General features: G+C 27.3%; 3 protein-coding genes across 4 annotated transcripts in view; 1 reads left to right on the forward strand and 2 right to left on the reverse strand.

Moving 5' to 3' along the window:
- The window catches only part of LOC122861104, a 90,577-nt gene extending 82,548 nt beyond the window's left edge, over positions 1–8,029 (reverse strand). Inside the window, exons 1-2 of the mRNA XM_044165287.1 lie at positions 7,703–8,029; positions 6,525–7,032 (exon numbers count right to left, since the gene is read on the reverse strand). Of these exons, the coding sequence (XP_044021222.1) occupies positions 6,525–7,032; positions 7,703–8,004 (810 nt within the window). The 5' untranslated portion in view covers positions 8,005–8,029. The remainder of the gene's footprint in view (positions 1–6,524; positions 7,033–7,702) is intronic.
- Positions 344–1,985, forward strand: LOC122858065 (trypsin-1-like). The gene is made up of 7 exons (XM_044160740.1): positions 344–478; positions 575–654; positions 739–833; positions 902–1,043; positions 1,114–1,227; positions 1,333–1,488; positions 1,756–1,985. Exons 1-7 carry the CDS (start codon positions 433–435, stop codon positions 1,897–1,899), a joined length of 777 nt encoding a protein of 258 aa, XP_044016675.1. The 5' UTR covers positions 344–432; the 3' UTR covers positions 1,900–1,985.
- LOC122858034 (von Willebrand factor A domain-containing protein 8) lies at positions 8,021–18,065 on the reverse strand. 2 transcript variants are annotated; one of them, XM_044160673.1, is made up of 15 exons: positions 17,755–18,065; positions 17,590–17,670; positions 17,097–17,506; positions 16,865–17,029; positions 13,641–13,799; positions 13,326–13,556; positions 13,034–13,240; positions 12,812–12,972; positions 11,761–12,742; positions 11,317–11,697; positions 11,089–11,240; positions 9,810–10,991; positions 9,429–9,739; positions 8,448–9,356; positions 8,021–8,133 (listed from the first exon to the last, which is right to left on the reverse strand). In XM_044160673.1, the coding sequence occupies exons 1-15, from the start codon at positions 17,858–17,860 to the stop codon at positions 8,102–8,104; spliced, it is 5,469 nt and encodes a 1,822-aa protein (XP_044016608.1). In that variant the 5' UTR covers positions 17,861–18,065; the 3' UTR covers positions 8,021–8,101. The 2 variants fall into 2 exon arrangements, with proteins under 2 accessions (XP_044016608.1, XP_044016599.1); XM_044160664.1 differs by having other exon boundaries at positions 8,119–9,356.
- Positions 18,066–18,172: the final 107 nt, after the last annotated feature.

Raw genomic sequence — 18,172 nt, forward strand, 5'->3', positions numbered from 1 at the left:
AAAAACACTCATCAATATATGTACACCATCAGGTTTTTAAATCAAATATAAATGAAAAAAAAATATATTCTCAAGCACACGTCTTATAAAAACAATGCAAAGGTGCATATGTTACTGCGCAGTATAATTAAAATCTCGACATTAAAGATAATCATAATAAATAATCGCACTTTACCAGTTAACACCCGATATCGTTTAAAATAAAAAAAACAATATAAACATGAACTCAAAATCTAATTAATCATATCAAATCTTGATGAGTGCTTGATACCCAGACTGTTGTGTTAATACAATAATCACAGACAAAATATCTAAATGTTGAGTACATCAGATTTTTACTGAAGCAATTGATTAAAAGTTAACTGACGCGTTGGTATATAAACTGATGAATTAATAAATCTGTTCTATTCAGTTTCAAACTTCAAAGTGATCATGAAGATATTTTTTTTGCTCAGTGGACTTTTAGCCCTCACTCAGGGTAAACAACAAAAAAAAAAAATGATCTATCACTTGATTTTATTTTTTAAAACTATTTTTTAAATATTAAAAAAAATATATTTTCAACTAATTTTAGGAGGTTTGATTCCATCACCACTTGGATCAACCAAAATCATCAACGGTGTTGATAGTAAACCAGGTGAAATTCCATACCAAGTAAGTACTATTTATAAGAATTATAATTAATTTTTTAAAAATATTTTCAACAATTAAACATTTGTTTTTTTTTTTTTGCTCAAGGTATCACTTCAAATGATTGGCAATTCTTTTCATTTTTGTGGTGGATCCGTGTTAAACCAAAAATATGTAATCACCGCTGCTCATTGTGTCGTAGGGTAAGTAAAAAATATTTTTTTCCAAATAAAATAGATAAAATAAATTTAAATAATTGTTAATGTTTCAGTCAAAACGCATTAAGTATCAAAGTCGTTGCTGGAACAACTGATTTAAGTAATCCAATATCAACACATTATGTCAAGAAAATAATTATTCATAAAAAATACAATCCAAATGATTCATGGCGTAATGATATTGCCCTATTATTGGTAAAAAAAAAATTTAATTAATTAATTATCACGAGTAATTTATATAACTAAGAAGATATTTAATCAACAGGTTCAAGATAAATTTTTGCTAACATCAATCTTGGCATTTGTCCCATTGACCAAGCCAAAAGAAATAATACCAGCAAATTCTGTTGCTGTTGTTTCAGGATGGGGGTCTACTGTGGCAAGTTAACATATTGTTTATAAAAAAAAAAAGAAAAATATAATATACTCGTATACTTGATAATATAAAATTATTGATTACTTATCAAATTAATTGTTATTACAGGAAGGTGGACAAAGTCCAATGAAGCTAAAAAAAGCTGAGATTTTAATAGCAGATCAAGCTTATTGTCAAGACCGATACAAATCTCTTGGTGAAAATATATACTCATCAAGTCATATTTGTGCACATGATCCTGTACAAATGACTGGTTCATGTCACGTAAGTTAAAATATAAATATTAAAAATACCATAATGTTAATTAATTTTTTACTAGGTTGAACTAACGAGTTTCATGTTGAACGATATTTTTTTAATGAAAAAAAAAAAAAAAACATTTAGTACCAAGCAAACTAGTTGTAACAAAAATAAAAAAAAAAATAGGTCAATGTAAAATTTCCTCAGCTAGAATAATTGACCCAAAAAAATATGTTAAATTAAAATAATAATAGCAATAATTAAAATAGTTAATTGTGTTATTATTTGCAGGGTGATTCAGGTGGTCCTTTGACAGTAAATGGTAAACTCGTTGGACTTGTATCATGGGCTCTTGGTTGTGCCAACACAGAATATCCAACAGTCTACACTCGAGTACCTGAATTTCACGATTGGATCAAATCAAATGCTATTTAAAAATTAATTCACGTATTATCATTGTCAAAAGATACTTTAAATGTTATTTTATAAACCAACTGGTACGTTGATGTATCAAAAAAATTTTTTTTATGTTGAAAATTTTAATAAATAATTTTTTATAATTAAGAAAAAATATCTATTTTTTATAAACTAAAATAGTATTATAAATATGTAGGACTATTATTTTTCTAATTTTTTTAATAGTAAAAGAGAAAAATTAATTGGCGAGCATGTTTGCTATTCAGAACAGATAATAAATCGACGAGATAAATTGTCGAGGTGGGGGGCGCTTATACGCTCCATAAAATACACATACTTTTTTTCAACAATATAAATTTAATAATCGAGTATTTTTAATAAAACAAGCTTAAAAATTGTCACGCAAAAAAAAATATACTCGGCTAATGATTGTAAAACCGAAATCAATTTTTTTTTCTTTTTTTTTTGTCACGTAAATTATCCGAATAAAAAGTGACGCTCATTTTTGTCTCTCACATCAAATAAAAATAATAAAAAAAAAACACACAAAAATATTGAGTTATAAATTTCAAAGAATTTGAAATACTCAAAACAAAACAAAAAAGTGAGATAGAAATAAAAACAACATACCAATTTGAGATAACAGCACGCTCAATGGCAAAATCGATGCGGTGAAATACGTAGCAGGGGTCGGAGCATCTTTCAAGTTTTTTTGTCTTCTTTTTTTTTCTTTTTCTTGTCTTCATTCTCATTATATATATTCAAAAAATTACTATGCACAATATTTTATACGATTTTAATATAAATTCAATGTAAATATACTATTTAAAATTTAAAAAAATAAAAACTTTTAATTCACAACGCCAAAGAGACGCCTGTATAAGCCAGCCATATGACGCCATTTTGATCATGTGAACATCTCATGACGACATCCCATGGATTCTTGGAATTTCATTCCCCTTTGTTTTTTTTTTTTTTAATTTTTTTGGAGTAGGGCAGTAATCAACATGGACGACAATGACGCTTGCAAAAACTATTATTTGCTCAAAAAAAAAAAATATTTATTGTCAACATATTAATAATAATAAAAAGTGAATAACAATAAAAATAATTAATAATAATTTTCAAATAAGAAATTAATATAAAATATTGGCAAATAAAATAAATTTTATTTATAAAAAATTAAAACTGATTTAAGTGGGGAGAAAATTAACATGGACGACAATGACGCTCACACAAAAGCTATTATTTTTTCATAAAAAAAAAAAAAATATTTGTCATCATATCATCAATAATAAAAAGTGAGTAATAATAACAATAATTAATAATAATATTTAAAAAAGAGATTAACATCGAGTGCTAGAGAATATAATCAATAAATTTTTTTTTTTTAAATTAAAATTAGAGTGGATTATCAAGCCGGAGTATTTGCATATGCAATTATGGAGTGTGATGGAATTTTTATGTGCCACCAAGAGCAATAGAAAAAAAATGCTAATACAATGTGAAGATAAAAAATTCATATTGGATCTTTGTGAATCCAGGATCAAAGTTGCTCATCAGAGTAAAATTTATATGCTGGACAAAAAAATCCTGCTGGGCAAACTCAGGGGGTCAGTTGGACACCATGGAGATCAATAATGTTTGTGTTTACGTATTTTGATGCTTTCAATGCTTTGAGGACAAAAAAAAAAACTCAGTTCAATAACAATTTTGAAAGTGAACAATCGTGATATTAAAAAAAATAACAATACTATAGAAAAGTTTGATGACCTTGATAAAAATGAGCAATTCAAAAGCAAATTATTCATGAATCATGATCCAGCTTCAAATGGTGAGTACACCAATTTTATCTGTATAATATCAGTAATTTAATTTTTAAAAGTTAATCTTTGATATTCAGTAACAATATTTACAAATCATTTATTATACAAATAACCATTTAATTAAATGCAAATTTTATTATTTTAATAATTGCATTTTAATTTTGTTCATCAAAAGTTTGATGATGCACAAAATTTTTATCAGTAAAAAAAGGTACGTTATTTATTTTTCTACTATAAATTTTTATCTCAATATTTTCTTAGTCATCAAAATTTATGTTCAACAATTTTTTATTTCTTTATTTTGTTTAACAACTTTTATATATTTTTTTTTAATTTAAAAATTTAATCAATTGAAAACTATGTTGGCCAAAATCGACAAAGCGTATACGTGACTTGATTATTTTATCCAAGAAAACTATGATAAATATGAATTTATTGTTTCATATTTTATAATTTTGGCATTTTGCCTTTTTGCCTCAAGTCTAGGATCATATCAATAATTAATTTTCTCAAAATAATATTCCATTGTCTATTCATCTTCAAAAACAGTTGCATATGCATATACATTTTTAACTTTTAAAATAACTTTTAATTCTGATAAAAAATTCAAAAAGCATTCTGTTATTATTTATAACAATGAGAAAATAAAATGACAGTCATTCATCTTCATCATAAAAAAATAAATAACCCCTCGTCACCATATATCCTCAGGAAAAAAAATTTATCACCAATTGTTGAACACAAAAAAAACTATTACAAAGCTGAAAAAGTTCTCGATGAGTTCTTGATAAATCATCCTTCAAACACAAAAGTATAACAAAGAAAATAATAATTTAAAAAAATAAAACAAATAGAAAATTTATGTTAAAAAAAAAACGTGTTGAAATTTTAACAAGTGTTAAATTTTCTTAAATTAATCGCACTTGTGTCCAAGTGTCTGTACACCATGGAATGATAAAAGTTACTTTAAAATTCTCTAGCATTGCATTTGCCTTCCAGGCCCCTACTCGACACTATTACAACCTATACCATCTAGCACAATCTCTCGTCTTTATACCAAGCTCATAATATCCCTTGTAAAAGTTTCAAGTGCCTATGACCCAATTCTTTTTTTTTCCTTCAAAAGCTTTCAGCCTTTTCAACCTTTACAACAATACATTATCAAAACATCAAGTACGACATACAATTGACGAATCAAACAATTTTTTTTTTCCCTCAAGTCAAAACTAAAAATACATTTTTAATAAAAAACTTTATGACCTTCAATTTATTTTTTTTCTTTGCAAATTGATTAATTGAAAAGAAAAATATGAATAAATAAACAAAATCATCTAAGCTAAATGTTGATTTAATCAAACTCTTCATCATGGACCTAAAAAAAAAATCAAAAAATTATAAATAATCATAGTAAAGTAATAAAATAAATAAATAATAATAATAAATTATCCAACAAGAAAATTGCTATAATAAAAAAATAAATTTATGATAAAAAAACTTAAAAATCTACTTTACTTTTATCACGACAAGAGAATCCTACGAAAATACACAGAGACTAAAATCATGAAATGAGACCCAGACGATAGTATCCTATATCCTTGTTATAGTGTAGGTGTAGGCGATCGATAATTTCGTTGATGCTGGATGTAGAGGTAGGTTAGCGACACAAATGCTATCTACCTATATACATCAATAGAAATATATATTTTTTTTTTTCGTTCACCAATTTTTTTATAAATCAATTGTGTATGTGTTGGTAACCACCGAAATGAACGACAAAATTCTGATAGTAAATTTAATGAACACTTTGGTCTTAAACGAGAGATTTGAAAAAAAAAAAAATCAAGAGATGATGGTCAATGATCCCAAGACGGGTCAACTCTGATAAGTGGTTCAAAAAAAAAATTCATGAAAAAAATATCAGTCTAGATAGAAATAAAAAATAGTAGCGCATTTAGTATTGGCAGATGTTGGTGCAAATAAAGCTAAACGTCTGATAAATTAAATATCTCAATGGATTATCTGATGTCTTGAATTTCAGATATATCCTTGTTACTTGTCTCATTCAAGGCTTTTTCTTTACTTTTCTTTGGCATGAATTTATACGAAGCATTTACATCGATCCATTTTCATACTAGTGCCCCAGAATATTTACAATTACGTGACGTAAAAAACATGTTAAAAAAATAAATTTTAAAAAATTGCTAGAGCAAAATAAAAAAAGAAAATCAGCTGAACGTGTAGTGTTAGTGTCTAGTTTTATTTTTTACTTTATATCCCTGAGGAAATGTAAAAAATTTATTGACATTTTGAAGGCTTGAGTCATACAAAAATCAAGTAAGATTCACTCTCTTATAAATTTATAAATAAATTTATTATTAAAAGTAATATTTTTAGTAAATTTTATCCCTCTGATGTCACGACGTCAAATGATTATCCCTTTTATGTTTGAAAATGTTCAGAGGGTCATAGAATCAAAGTAGCATATCAAGCTAATATTCACACCACTTGTATTTACCAAGGCAAGCATACAAGAATTATTGGCAACCCTAAACGACCGCAATATGCAAAATTATATTTAGTAAGAGAATGCGTGATAAACCACACAAAAAACAAATTATTTTGATTTCAACCTAACTGTATTTCTCTTTTTTTTCATTCTTCAACTGGTTCAATTTAAATTCAACGCTTTAAACTGAAAAATAAACAAAAAAAAATAAACTAAGAAATAATTTTTATCTTCTTTTTTCTTCTTTGTTTCATCATTTGAATGAAAATTTTTCTTTTATGTTTTTTTAATTAAAAACAAAACCAACTCACCTGTTTATGACTTGGTGTTGAACAATCGTCTTTTGTTCTTTCAAAACGTTCAAATTTAAAACTATTACTTCTGTACAATTCATTATCACTTGCTTGACGACGACACAATCTTCTAGTTAATGCTCTTGGTTTACACGGTGCACATTCAGTTGCTAATTCCCAATGAAGTTTTAACATTGCTAATTCAGCAGTACATCTTGCCATTGCACATCCTGCACGTCTTACACGACACTTGACGCGTTTCATACGACCATCTGATGTTGTTTTTGTATGATTGCATGGTTGAATTGTACAATCACATATACGTCTTCTTGATTTAATTGTATGTAAACAAGGTTGTGCAACACATTCACAACCATCATCACCAGGTGTATGTGGGCAACCTGGACCAGTGGGACAATTGCAAGATCCACTTATTCCAATGGGGTTTTGTGAATTCGGAATGAATGGTACTGATGGAAGTGAGAAAGATCCTTGGGGACGACGACGTGATATCCCTGAAGTACCACTAATATCAAAAATAAAATTATTTAAATTACAAAGCTTATATTTTTAAAATATCATTAATAATAAATTAACTTCAAAAAAAAAAAAATTAAAAGTTTATTGAAAAATTATTATATCATTCAAAAAGAAAATTCAAAGAAAGTTTATTCAGCAAGACATTACAGTGTAATGAATGGCCTTTCAATGCGATCAAAGTAATTTTTAATTTGCATACTTCATTCATTATATCAATTGCTTTAGATGAAAAAGAAATTTTAAATAAAACCTCAATTTGTTTAATTCAGTCAGCTGAAATATTTTCAATAAAATAATGAGTAAAAAAAGAAAAAAAAAATTAGACATCTCTTGAAAGTGAAATATAAATTATCGTTGATTAAAAATAATTTATATATTTTTGATGAAAATATTTTTTAAAATAAGAAAAAGTTAGAAAATCCAAAGAATTTATTATGAAAAAAAAAAAGCTAATAATATACTGAGAATAGTTTATGTGACATACAAAATTTTTTACTTTTATAATATAAAAGCTTTTCACTCTTTCAATCAATCTTCTATTCATTCAAAGTCATTTCAAGTGTAGAAAAAAAAAAATAAATAAAACAAATTAAAATATATTCACAATATTTGTCAGATAAAAAAATATAAAATAGAGATAATAAAATATATTTTACCTTTTAACACGACGTGAAACTGGTAGCTTGTTGGCATGGGGACAAGGCTGTGATTCAGGCGGACAATCGCAGCTGGTTGTCCTCGTGCGTCTGACTCGAATGAGTACAGGATGTACCGGACATGGCTGTACTTGACAAGAACAAACAATTGTTTGTGGACCACGATGTTTTCTTACACCAGCACTGTTACCACGTTTTGCACGTTGATCCACGTGCAATTGACAAGGCTGATTAGCACAGCCACAACGTCCAGTATTACGTGACGTTGTGGCATTCTGTACACGTTTCCAGACCCGCTCCATTCAACGACCGGCGTTCCACTGACATAAGAATACCCCACTCCAATATCAGGAGCACAAGTTTGGCGCATCCTCCCTCGGGATTCAACCCCACTGACGTTCAATTATTTTCAAAATACACATATTCCTGGACTATACAATCATAAATTCAATAAATTATCATATCACTTTTAACTTTTGATCATTCAAACAATGTTTATACAAATTATTAATTTACATAAATTTACAAAACATAACAAGAATTTTTTTTTATTATTAATTTAATTATACTTTACAAGAAAAAAAAATTCCTAAGTATTAAATAACATATTAACAATATTGGAACTAATTTAATTTTTATACTTTTTCAAAATATTAATTTGATCGAGTACTCAGTACTGAAGCTGCAAAAATTTGTTGTAAAATGCGAGGAATATTTTTTAAATCCATGCAAACAAATGCTCTACCTGATGGCATTTTTTCCATGACTCTAGATGCTTGATCACCCAATGAGCCAATAAAAATAACATAAGCATTAACTTCTGGACTTGATGTTAGTAGATTAGCAAATTTAGTTGGTGAAATTCCATATCTTTCTAAATTGGCATCTGATAATACAATCACAATTGATTCGTCAGTATCCTCTTTTGATAAACTTGATATAGCATGTTGTGTTGCCTCAAGTGTATGATCACCTGACAAACAATACTGTGAATGTGCGTGCATTGTTTTAATAACTTCCAGTCTTTGTTTATTATCAGTAGGTGGTTGATTACAATCAACAAAACAAATACTAAATTCATCACCAGAATGACCAACAATATCATATTTAAATTTTCCTTCAAAGCCAGAAAACGCTTCCATTACCATAACACATGCTTCTAACTCACGATCTAAACGTCCATCATATCCATTAAATCTATACATTGATCCTGATACATCAACAACAAGTTTTAAACGTTTTGGTTTTAATTGTGAAGCTCCAACTTCTGGTTCTTTTTCAGCTCTACGTCGATATATTGTTTTTTCACCAGTTAAACCTTCAATTAATTTTGTATCATCTAATTCTCCAGATGTTTGATGCTTTAACCATTGACGTTCATTACTTTTTGCTTGAAGACTTCCTAATATTACTCTCAATGTTTTAACTTGACTTGTTATAGCATCACTAAATTGTGAATATAATTTATGATCATATTCACTCATTTTTATATCTTTCAATCTTTGTTTAAATGCTTTTATTCCCATTTCACGTGCAGCTTTTTTCACATGTTCTGGTACTGAATTTTTTTCTTCATCACTTAACTGATGAACTGTGTGACCTGCATCAAGACGATATGGTCCACCTTTTCCTCCTAAGCCAGCTGTATCTCTTCCTAAAATATTAATTTTCATTATAAATTATAATTATTTTTTCAAACTAAATAACTAAGTCATTTATAAATTACCTCCAGTACCACCAGCCCAAGTATTACCACCAACATGGGGTTCATTTTTAGGATCAACTTTTCCATGTTTTGGAGCTTTTGTATCAAGTCCTGAATATCTTTCTTTTGTTACTTGCAAATGGTTGTCTTCTGAACCCACCATTTTTCTCCATTCAAGTAATGATTTTTCAATGTGACTCATTGATGTTTCCCAAAATCTTACTCCACCTGATACATCAACTGTAACAAATCCTTCATTTGATGTTTCGGATAAATACACTGGTAGCCCATGTGGAAAAAGCCATTCAATTGTTGGCGATACATTTTGAGAACTGTAATAAAATTTAAAAATTATTTATTTATTTATTTTAATTGCTGATAAATAAAATTTTATATACTTACAATGGTATTGGAAGATATCGTACTTTTTTTGTAACAACATCAACCACTTCTAAATAATTTGGAATGCCAGTGTTATTTTTATCACCAAGAAGTGCATCATTTGGAATTTTATTAACTGGTAAAATTCTTACAATTTGTCCATTATCAGTAATAATTGGATTTTCAGTTTTTACTCTTTCTTTTCTTGGCCAATAATGAAGCTCACTTGAACTATCCAATTCAGGAAATCCCATAATAATTCCAGCATAAAAAAAATCACTGGCAATAAGTCTATTTGGTGAAGTAATATTTTGACTCAATGCTTTACTTAGTAATTCATTATTCAAACTTTTATTACTACCTTGATTTATTATTCCACAAACTTTTTTTTGCTCATCAGTTGTTTCAACTTGACGTAAAACATTTGGATATGGTAAACTTTCATTTGATTTTTCTAAGATAAATTTATTTTTTAATTTATCTTGAATTAAAAATTTATTTGGAGTAAATGTTACAATTGTGTCAATATCACAAGGTAATAATACGTAATACGCAGTCATTGTATTTAAATTTAATATTTCAATTTCATTACCATTTGGAATATAAAAAATTGCTTGATTATGAGAATTAATTAAATCTCCATTTATTTTCCATTGTGATACTTTTGTTCCAAGTGCATGAGAAATTCTTTCTCCAGTTGATTCAAAAAATGATGCTAATTGTACAACTTGAGCGTTTCCATTTTCAGGATTTAATGATACAAGTGAATTACTTATTTCTTCATGAATTAAAACATTACCTGATTGATAAGGAAACATAGAAAATTTTGGTCTATTTGATCTTGATGTATTCATAAGATTTTTCAATGATATTTGATCTATTTTATCAGAATTTGATGTTATTGTTGATACACACATTGGATTTACTGTTAAAACGTGAACTTTATCAATATTTCTATTGTCTTTTGTACCTTTTGTGACGGCCATTGTAGCTACATATTGATTTTCACTCATTGGAATTGAACAGTATGCTTGCATCTCAGTAAACCAAGCAGATCTTGTTTCAACTCGATCTAATATTAACGTTTTTTTATCAAGATTTACAAGAGATTTTAATTTTATCATTTTTTCATGAACAGATAGTGTTTTTTTATTTTTTGATATATTCCAAGTACCCCCATATTGCAAATCAGGAAGGGAAAATCTGAAAGGAAAAAAAAAAAAATACAAACTCAATTTATTATTTTAAAAATTTTATTAAATTTTTTTTTTTCATTTTATCTTTTATTTTCTCATCTTACTCTTTTGCCAGTGATATATTTTTTATACTAGTTCCCAGTGGGATACCATGCTTGTGAAGAACATCTACCAGAGTTTCAAAAACTTCTGATGTGTATCTATCAAAATCAAATACATTTTTGACAACACTGGTTAATGGCTCGTCTGGGAATTGCTATAAAAAATTTACAAATCAATCAGCATTTGTATTTTTTAAAATAAAGTAATAATATGATAGAAAAAAAAATTACCTGAAGATGTTTTACAATATTAACAACCTCTCGTGTTGAATAAGGATAAGATACAAGTCCTTGATCAGCCATACTTCTCAATTCACCAAATGCTTTTACTAATTTATGAATTATTTTATCATCAACATCTGGTCCATATTGTTTTAATAAAGATACTTCATTTTCAAGTGTTGGATTATCCATTGAATGAGTACTAAAAAGATCACCAAGTGCTCCAAAAAAGTCATTACCCAAAAATGGAAAACCTGGTCGATTTGCTAGAACAATCATTCGAAAATCAGGATGAATTGAAATAATATTTGGATTATTTTTTGTTGTTTTGTTTATTGGAACAATTCTTCTTCCATCAGATAATATCATTTCTCCACTTTCTGCCAGTGTCTGAAATACATTTAATAAGATAAATAAAATATTTTATTTTAATTATTTTTTAATAACCTTTACCTTGAGTATGCAAGTTACGTGTATTGGTGCTTTATCAGCTTCATCAATAACTAAAACATGTCCCAATTTAACAGCTTGTACCAATGGTGAATCTTCATATACAACAACTCCATCTTTAACAGTTGATTGAAGAGTCAATGTTTGAACAGTTGTGTCTCTGTGTAGTTGAATATATTCTCTCGGTCTATTCATAAGTTGAAGTAATCTATCAACAATTTTATTTTTTCCAACTCCTTGATTTCCCACAAGTAAAATATTTTGACCAAGTGAAAAATCTTGCATCAATCTTTCCAATAATACAAGATGTTGAGGAACATCATAAAAAAGTATATGAGGTACTTTTGTCAATGCTGTTGTTTTATATAAATCAACACTAGTTTTTCCAATTGTCACACTTGTATCATCAACACTGCATTTAATAGTATCAATATCTTTATTTTCCATTGGATTTATGCCAAGTTGTTTCATACAATCTTCAAGTGCTTGTTTTGGAACTGCTGGAAGAAAACGAGCAAGTACTGCTCTGTTAACAGCATCATAAGCATCATCACTTGGAAATTTATTCATTCTAGCAGCAATTCGTAAAAGTTGACGTGTACTTAATGATCCAGAAAGTGATTTTAATGTTGGATCATTTGATGATCTTAATGTGTGTGCTAATTCAATTATTTTTAATAATGCTTTGCTTGATTTGCCAAATTTTGATTGAATCAAATGAATCTCTTCTGATTTATCAAGAGGTCGCATTTCATGAAAATTAAACAAACTTAGTAATTCTGAATTTAACCATTGACCCGAAGTATTATTGATAACTGGTGGTTCAGCAAGACCTACTAATTTAAATGATGGATGAATTTCAAAAATTCCAGATTTTTTCATTTCTTCATCGGTTTTTTTAAGCTCAGATTTCATCTCAGCATATCGATCTGAACGTGTTAATCTTTTACCATCGTGGAGTTGAATTTCTTGATCATGCACCAGTCTAAAAAAAAATTAAATAATTAATTACTTATTAAATGAGTATACAAAATTTGATGTTGATATTAAATACCTGTATAAAACAGCAAGGGTGCTGGAATGTACTCGATGAATGCCATCTAAAATTGCAATTTTTCCTGTTAGTGCAGCTGTAATGAGAGGTGAATCTTTCCATACTGTATCTCCATTTGGCTTTGTTGATCTTTGTTGAATTAAATCCCTGGATGTCATATCCTATTAAAACGAATAAATTTTAAATACTTGTTTATTTAAATAATAATAAAAATAAATTTACCTGATATAGGACAATTGGTTCTACATCGTATCCTAAATTTTCTGCAAGCTTTGTAACAACAGTCGATTTACCACAACCTTTGGGACCAATGAGAATCCATGAAGATGATGCATGTGACAAAATAATATCAGCCAGAATTTTGTTGTGATACTTCGTTTCTACATAATCAGAATGACTTGGTTCAATTTGACTGGATCCACTAGGCACCTGATATTAATTTTAAAACGAAAAATAAAATAATTAATATTTAAGATAATTAATTAAATATCAAATGATAAAATATTTATTATACATTAATTTCAACTTGATCTCCGTCTTTGTTTAGTGTTACAAGACTTGTCTGCTTGTTTCTTTGAATAGATAGTATTTTTTCATTTTTATTAAATCGTGATTCTTGTCCTTTTAAAACTCCAAATGTGTCGAGTATTCCCTCGACAGCTGATATTCCTTCTTTATCCAAAAATAATTTGTAAGGATAAAAACGATAGAAGATATCAAAGACTGATATACTAGGACATTTTTCCTGAAAAAAAAAATGTATTATTGATAAGTTTATTGATTCAATATGAATAATAAAATAATTGTAATTTTATTTTTAATTACTTACGAAAATAAAAGCTGCTGACATTAGATTATCTAGTGGAAAATCAGGTAAACCCAAATCCACTGCTTCTTTGCTAACAAGTGCATGACAACATGATAATAGTTGTGATATTTTTCCCAAATCAGCATTTGGTGCTTTTATTTTAAATTCTTCTACTTGTTCCTTTAAATAAATAAAAAAAAAATTTATTATCTCTTCAAGGTAGTTTAAGTATTTGTTTGGGCATAGAAATTTTAAACCAACTTGTTTGGCACAGAATTTTACCAAGTGATTAACAACATAAAAGGTTCATTATTCTAGAAAACATTTGTACCTTCTAGATGACTAAGTACCGAGTGGCACGATATCCTCGAGAATGGCCAATTTTAACTTTACCAAATTTAAATCTACAATCTAAAACCACTCGATCGTGTTAAATTGTAAATTGATTCACGAAATTTACCTTGGTAAATCGAAAGCTCATCGTACGAATTGGATATCGTGATGAATCAAATATCAAAGTATCAAAATATCAACGAATTACACAAATTTATTTATTTTTAGCTTTATTTTTTTATTATTTTTTTTCGACAAAATACTATAACCGAGTTTAACGACCTCAAACAAAGATTAAAAATTAAAACAAAAAAAAATATTTCAAGAATTTAAATAAATAAAAAGTTGACTAAATTATGTTGGTCATGCTTATAGAAAATAAAAAAAATTTTGCAGATATAATTATTCATTTTATTTTAATTATTCGTGCATTTTTTTTCGCATCATTATAAAATTTTATATCGTGCTAATCAAGATTTAATTAAACTGATAAATACTAAACTCTTGAAAATATGTCACTAAATTGGCCATTAAATAATTCGTGTTTACGTACATTTACTATATCATACACGCGATTAAAATAAATAAGCAAATGGTTATTTTCAAATTTCTTTGACACGCTAGAAAATTACCTTCTTTTTTTCATATGTAATAACAATAATAATAATTATTATTTATTTTTCATTTCAATTCCAATAGATTCGATTTGCACTATCGTGTTTGTTGATTTTGTTTGCACGAATCAATTTTTTATCAGTCCATCTAACCGCCAATTTACACCGAGTATTTTATAATAAAAGATTCAAAAGTTTTTTTTATATTTACATATATATAATTAAAAAAATGTAAATATAAATAAAATAATTATTGTTGTTCTTGACGTCAACAATTGTAATTTTATTATTTTTATAAATGTATGGTTGAAATTTGATTGTTTAATTTTATTATTGGACAATAGATTTTATAAAGAAATTATTTAATAACATTGACACACATTAAGCAATTTTGGAAGCAAAAAATGAAATTATTATTGAGCTTAATTTAATGAATTATCATCGTCATCATCATCGTCACTTTGACTAGATGATTCTTCAAGAATCAAAGAATCTTGAGAGGATATATCTTCACCACTTGAATTTAAATCAGGCATAAAAATATGCAATTGAGGTCTACCAAGTTGTGACCAAATGGGCTCATGATTTTGTGAAATAACATTATCATTAGCTTCATTTTTAAATAATTTTTGAGCATTTTTTTTTGGTTTATTTATATATTCATTATTATTTGTATGATTTAATTCACACTCAAGTGATTCTTTTGTTGGTGTTAATTTAAATTGTTGTACAATTTCTTTTTGAGGTGGTGATAAATTTTTTCGACGAAATGAACATACTTTTGCTTTTATTGGATTTAATTTTTGATTAATATTCATTTCTGTTTTTTCTATATAATTTATAACTCTTCCTGACATATCCATCCATTGTAATACCCTCTCTGATAATGGATTTGAATTAATTTCTTGATTCAGTAAATTATCCTCAAAATTATCAGAAAATTTTACTACATTTTTACTAAAATCATCATCATGACATTCACTATCTGATTGTTCAATAGAATTTTTTTTTGATATTAAAGAATATTTACTTGTAATTGAACTATCATCAAACTGATTTTTAGTATCATCAAAACTTTTATTATTTTTTGATGTTTTTAAAATTCCATTCAATTCAATATTTAAATTTGTTCTTGAATTTTGTAAACGATTTACTGGAGCTGATTGTCGACGATGAATTTTCCCCAATTCATTGATAGAATCTTTTTTATCAATAACAACATGTAAATTAACAAAACAACTGTCAAGACTTTCTTGACTACGTAAATTTTCACGACAAACATATTTAACTGGATATGATCTACTTTGTTTAATTGCTGTTTGTGGACGTCGACGATTTTTAATATTTAAAAGAGGATCATCTGATGTAAGAATTGCATGACGAACACCATCCACCCAAACAGTTCTTACTGAAATTGGTCTTTCTGATGATGACCAAATAGCAGGCATTTTAATTATTTTTCTCTTTTCACTTTGATTTAATTATTATTTTAATATAAATAAAATTAGGAAGACATTTATTGAGAATATGATTGAGTAAAAAAAAAAAAACAGTGTATTGAGTCCCGTCGCGGAGGAGGACAGTCCTCTGATATCTACTCAGTTGGAGACACGCGATTCAAACTGTACAATATCTGTGACCATCGCGCAGGCATCGAATTGGCTTATATAGCAAATAATGCGAGGCAGAATGTCGGTGGGGATGTTCCTAAGGGTTCGTGCGACTCCAAGTTTGTATATAAAATTCTTTTAAAAAATGACATTCCTGCATGTGAAGGTTTTTTTTCTTTAATTTTCTAGCCAACATTTGATACCTTTTTTTTTTGTTTAATTTATTATCTATATTAAAAAAAATTTCAACTTTATAAAAAAAATATATTTATTTAAAATGTTAAGTTTTTTTTTGTCAAGATTTATATGTCGCGTGATATCAAGTGTTATAACTTGTATTTTATGTATATATTTATGACCCAGAATCGATATCAAAATATGCGAAAATTTTTCCATTTATTTTATTATTTTTTTTTTGTTTTACAAAAATAAATCACTGTGTTTGAAAATAAGTTTTGCTTAAATCGTATATACCATCATTTGAGATAACGAAAAAGTTTTTTAAAATAAAATTGTTTCATGAAATTAATTCATTTAGTTGAAAGTTTAAATTGGATTCTATAATTTAATGTGTGATTTATATGACATTTTTGTAAATTAAATATGCGACATATTTTTTTATTTTAAATCTAGAGTAATTGGATTTTTTTTTTATGTAAAACAATTGAGGTAATAAAAAAAAACTTACTTGAAAAGTTGGTGGTGGTATATGTCGAGCTTGAAATCTAGATCGTAATGGTGGATCCAGTGGATGACCTGGGTAGCGAGGTGATGGTAGACCAAGTGCAATTACTCGAAAATCTTCACTTACTCTAACTAGTCTCCAGGCATCAAGCTCTTCTTGAGAATGTTCCTTAAAATATTAAATTTGATTTATTAATAATGCACAAATGATAATAAACAATTTAATTAAAATTTACCTCCAATAACTTGTCGTATCTTGTTGCTGGAATAAGAAATCTACCATCCTCCAAATGCATCTCACGATTTTCCAGTAAATTATTTAACACTGGCAATACATTTCTTTCTGCTTTTTCAACACCTTCCAAAATTAATACTCTACCATGTTCAGCAGCACGTACTGCACTTTGATCATGATAATTTGCTGTACCATTTTTAATTTCTCGTCGCTGTTTTAAATCAGCTTCAGTAGTATCACGAGATAATGCAATAAATTCTACTTCTCTTCCTGTTAACTCTAAATACGACAGTGCAATATTTCTTCTGTGTGATCCTGGACCACCAGTTAAAAATATATCTTGCCCCAAAATGTCTTTTTGTAACATCCATCGTAAATGTCTCAAAGTTGTTTGATTTGGCTCTTTCAAAACTGTATTTTAAAAACAAAAAATTGTCAATTTATTTAAAACACATCAATGATTAATTTAATAAGTAAATAAATAATATACTTACGATATTTTCTTGGTACATATTCTGGATGCTGAGCAGGTTTAATTTTTTTAGAAATATCACTGATTGTCACAGTGATGTCATCTTAATGGTGTCAAATAAAAACATTAAATTAATTAACTATTAATTTTTATCATTCAAAAATAAATAAATAAATTTATTAGTCACCTGATTTGCATCGTAGAACAGGTGACAATCGAATATCAACATTTCTTGAGAGTTTTAAAATTCTGGTTACATTCAACACTCGTGAACCAACTGAAGTAAATAACATTGTCAACAAAAACAATAAACTCTTTTATTTGTGTTAACCTTTACAAAATCAACCGGTAGTATAACAAAATAAATAAAAAATAATAAAATTAAAAAAAAATATCAAAATAATAAATACTATTATTACATGACTTTTCTTTTAACGAAAAATTGATTGTAATAAATTAATTTTAATTAATATAAAAATATATACAAGAAAAATAAACTTTGAACTGTTACAACATATTTATTATTTTATTATTATTTTTATGAAAGAGAGAGAAAAAAATATAATAATAATTAAAATATTTTTATGTCATTATGTTTCCAAGAA

The sequence above is a fragment of the Aphidius gifuensis genome, linkage group LG1, assembly GCF_014905175.1.
Source record: "Aphidius gifuensis isolate YNYX2018 linkage group LG1, ASM1490517v1, whole genome shotgun sequence".
Lineage (NCBI taxonomy): Eukaryota > Metazoa > Arthropoda > Insecta > Hymenoptera > Braconidae > Aphidius > Aphidius gifuensis.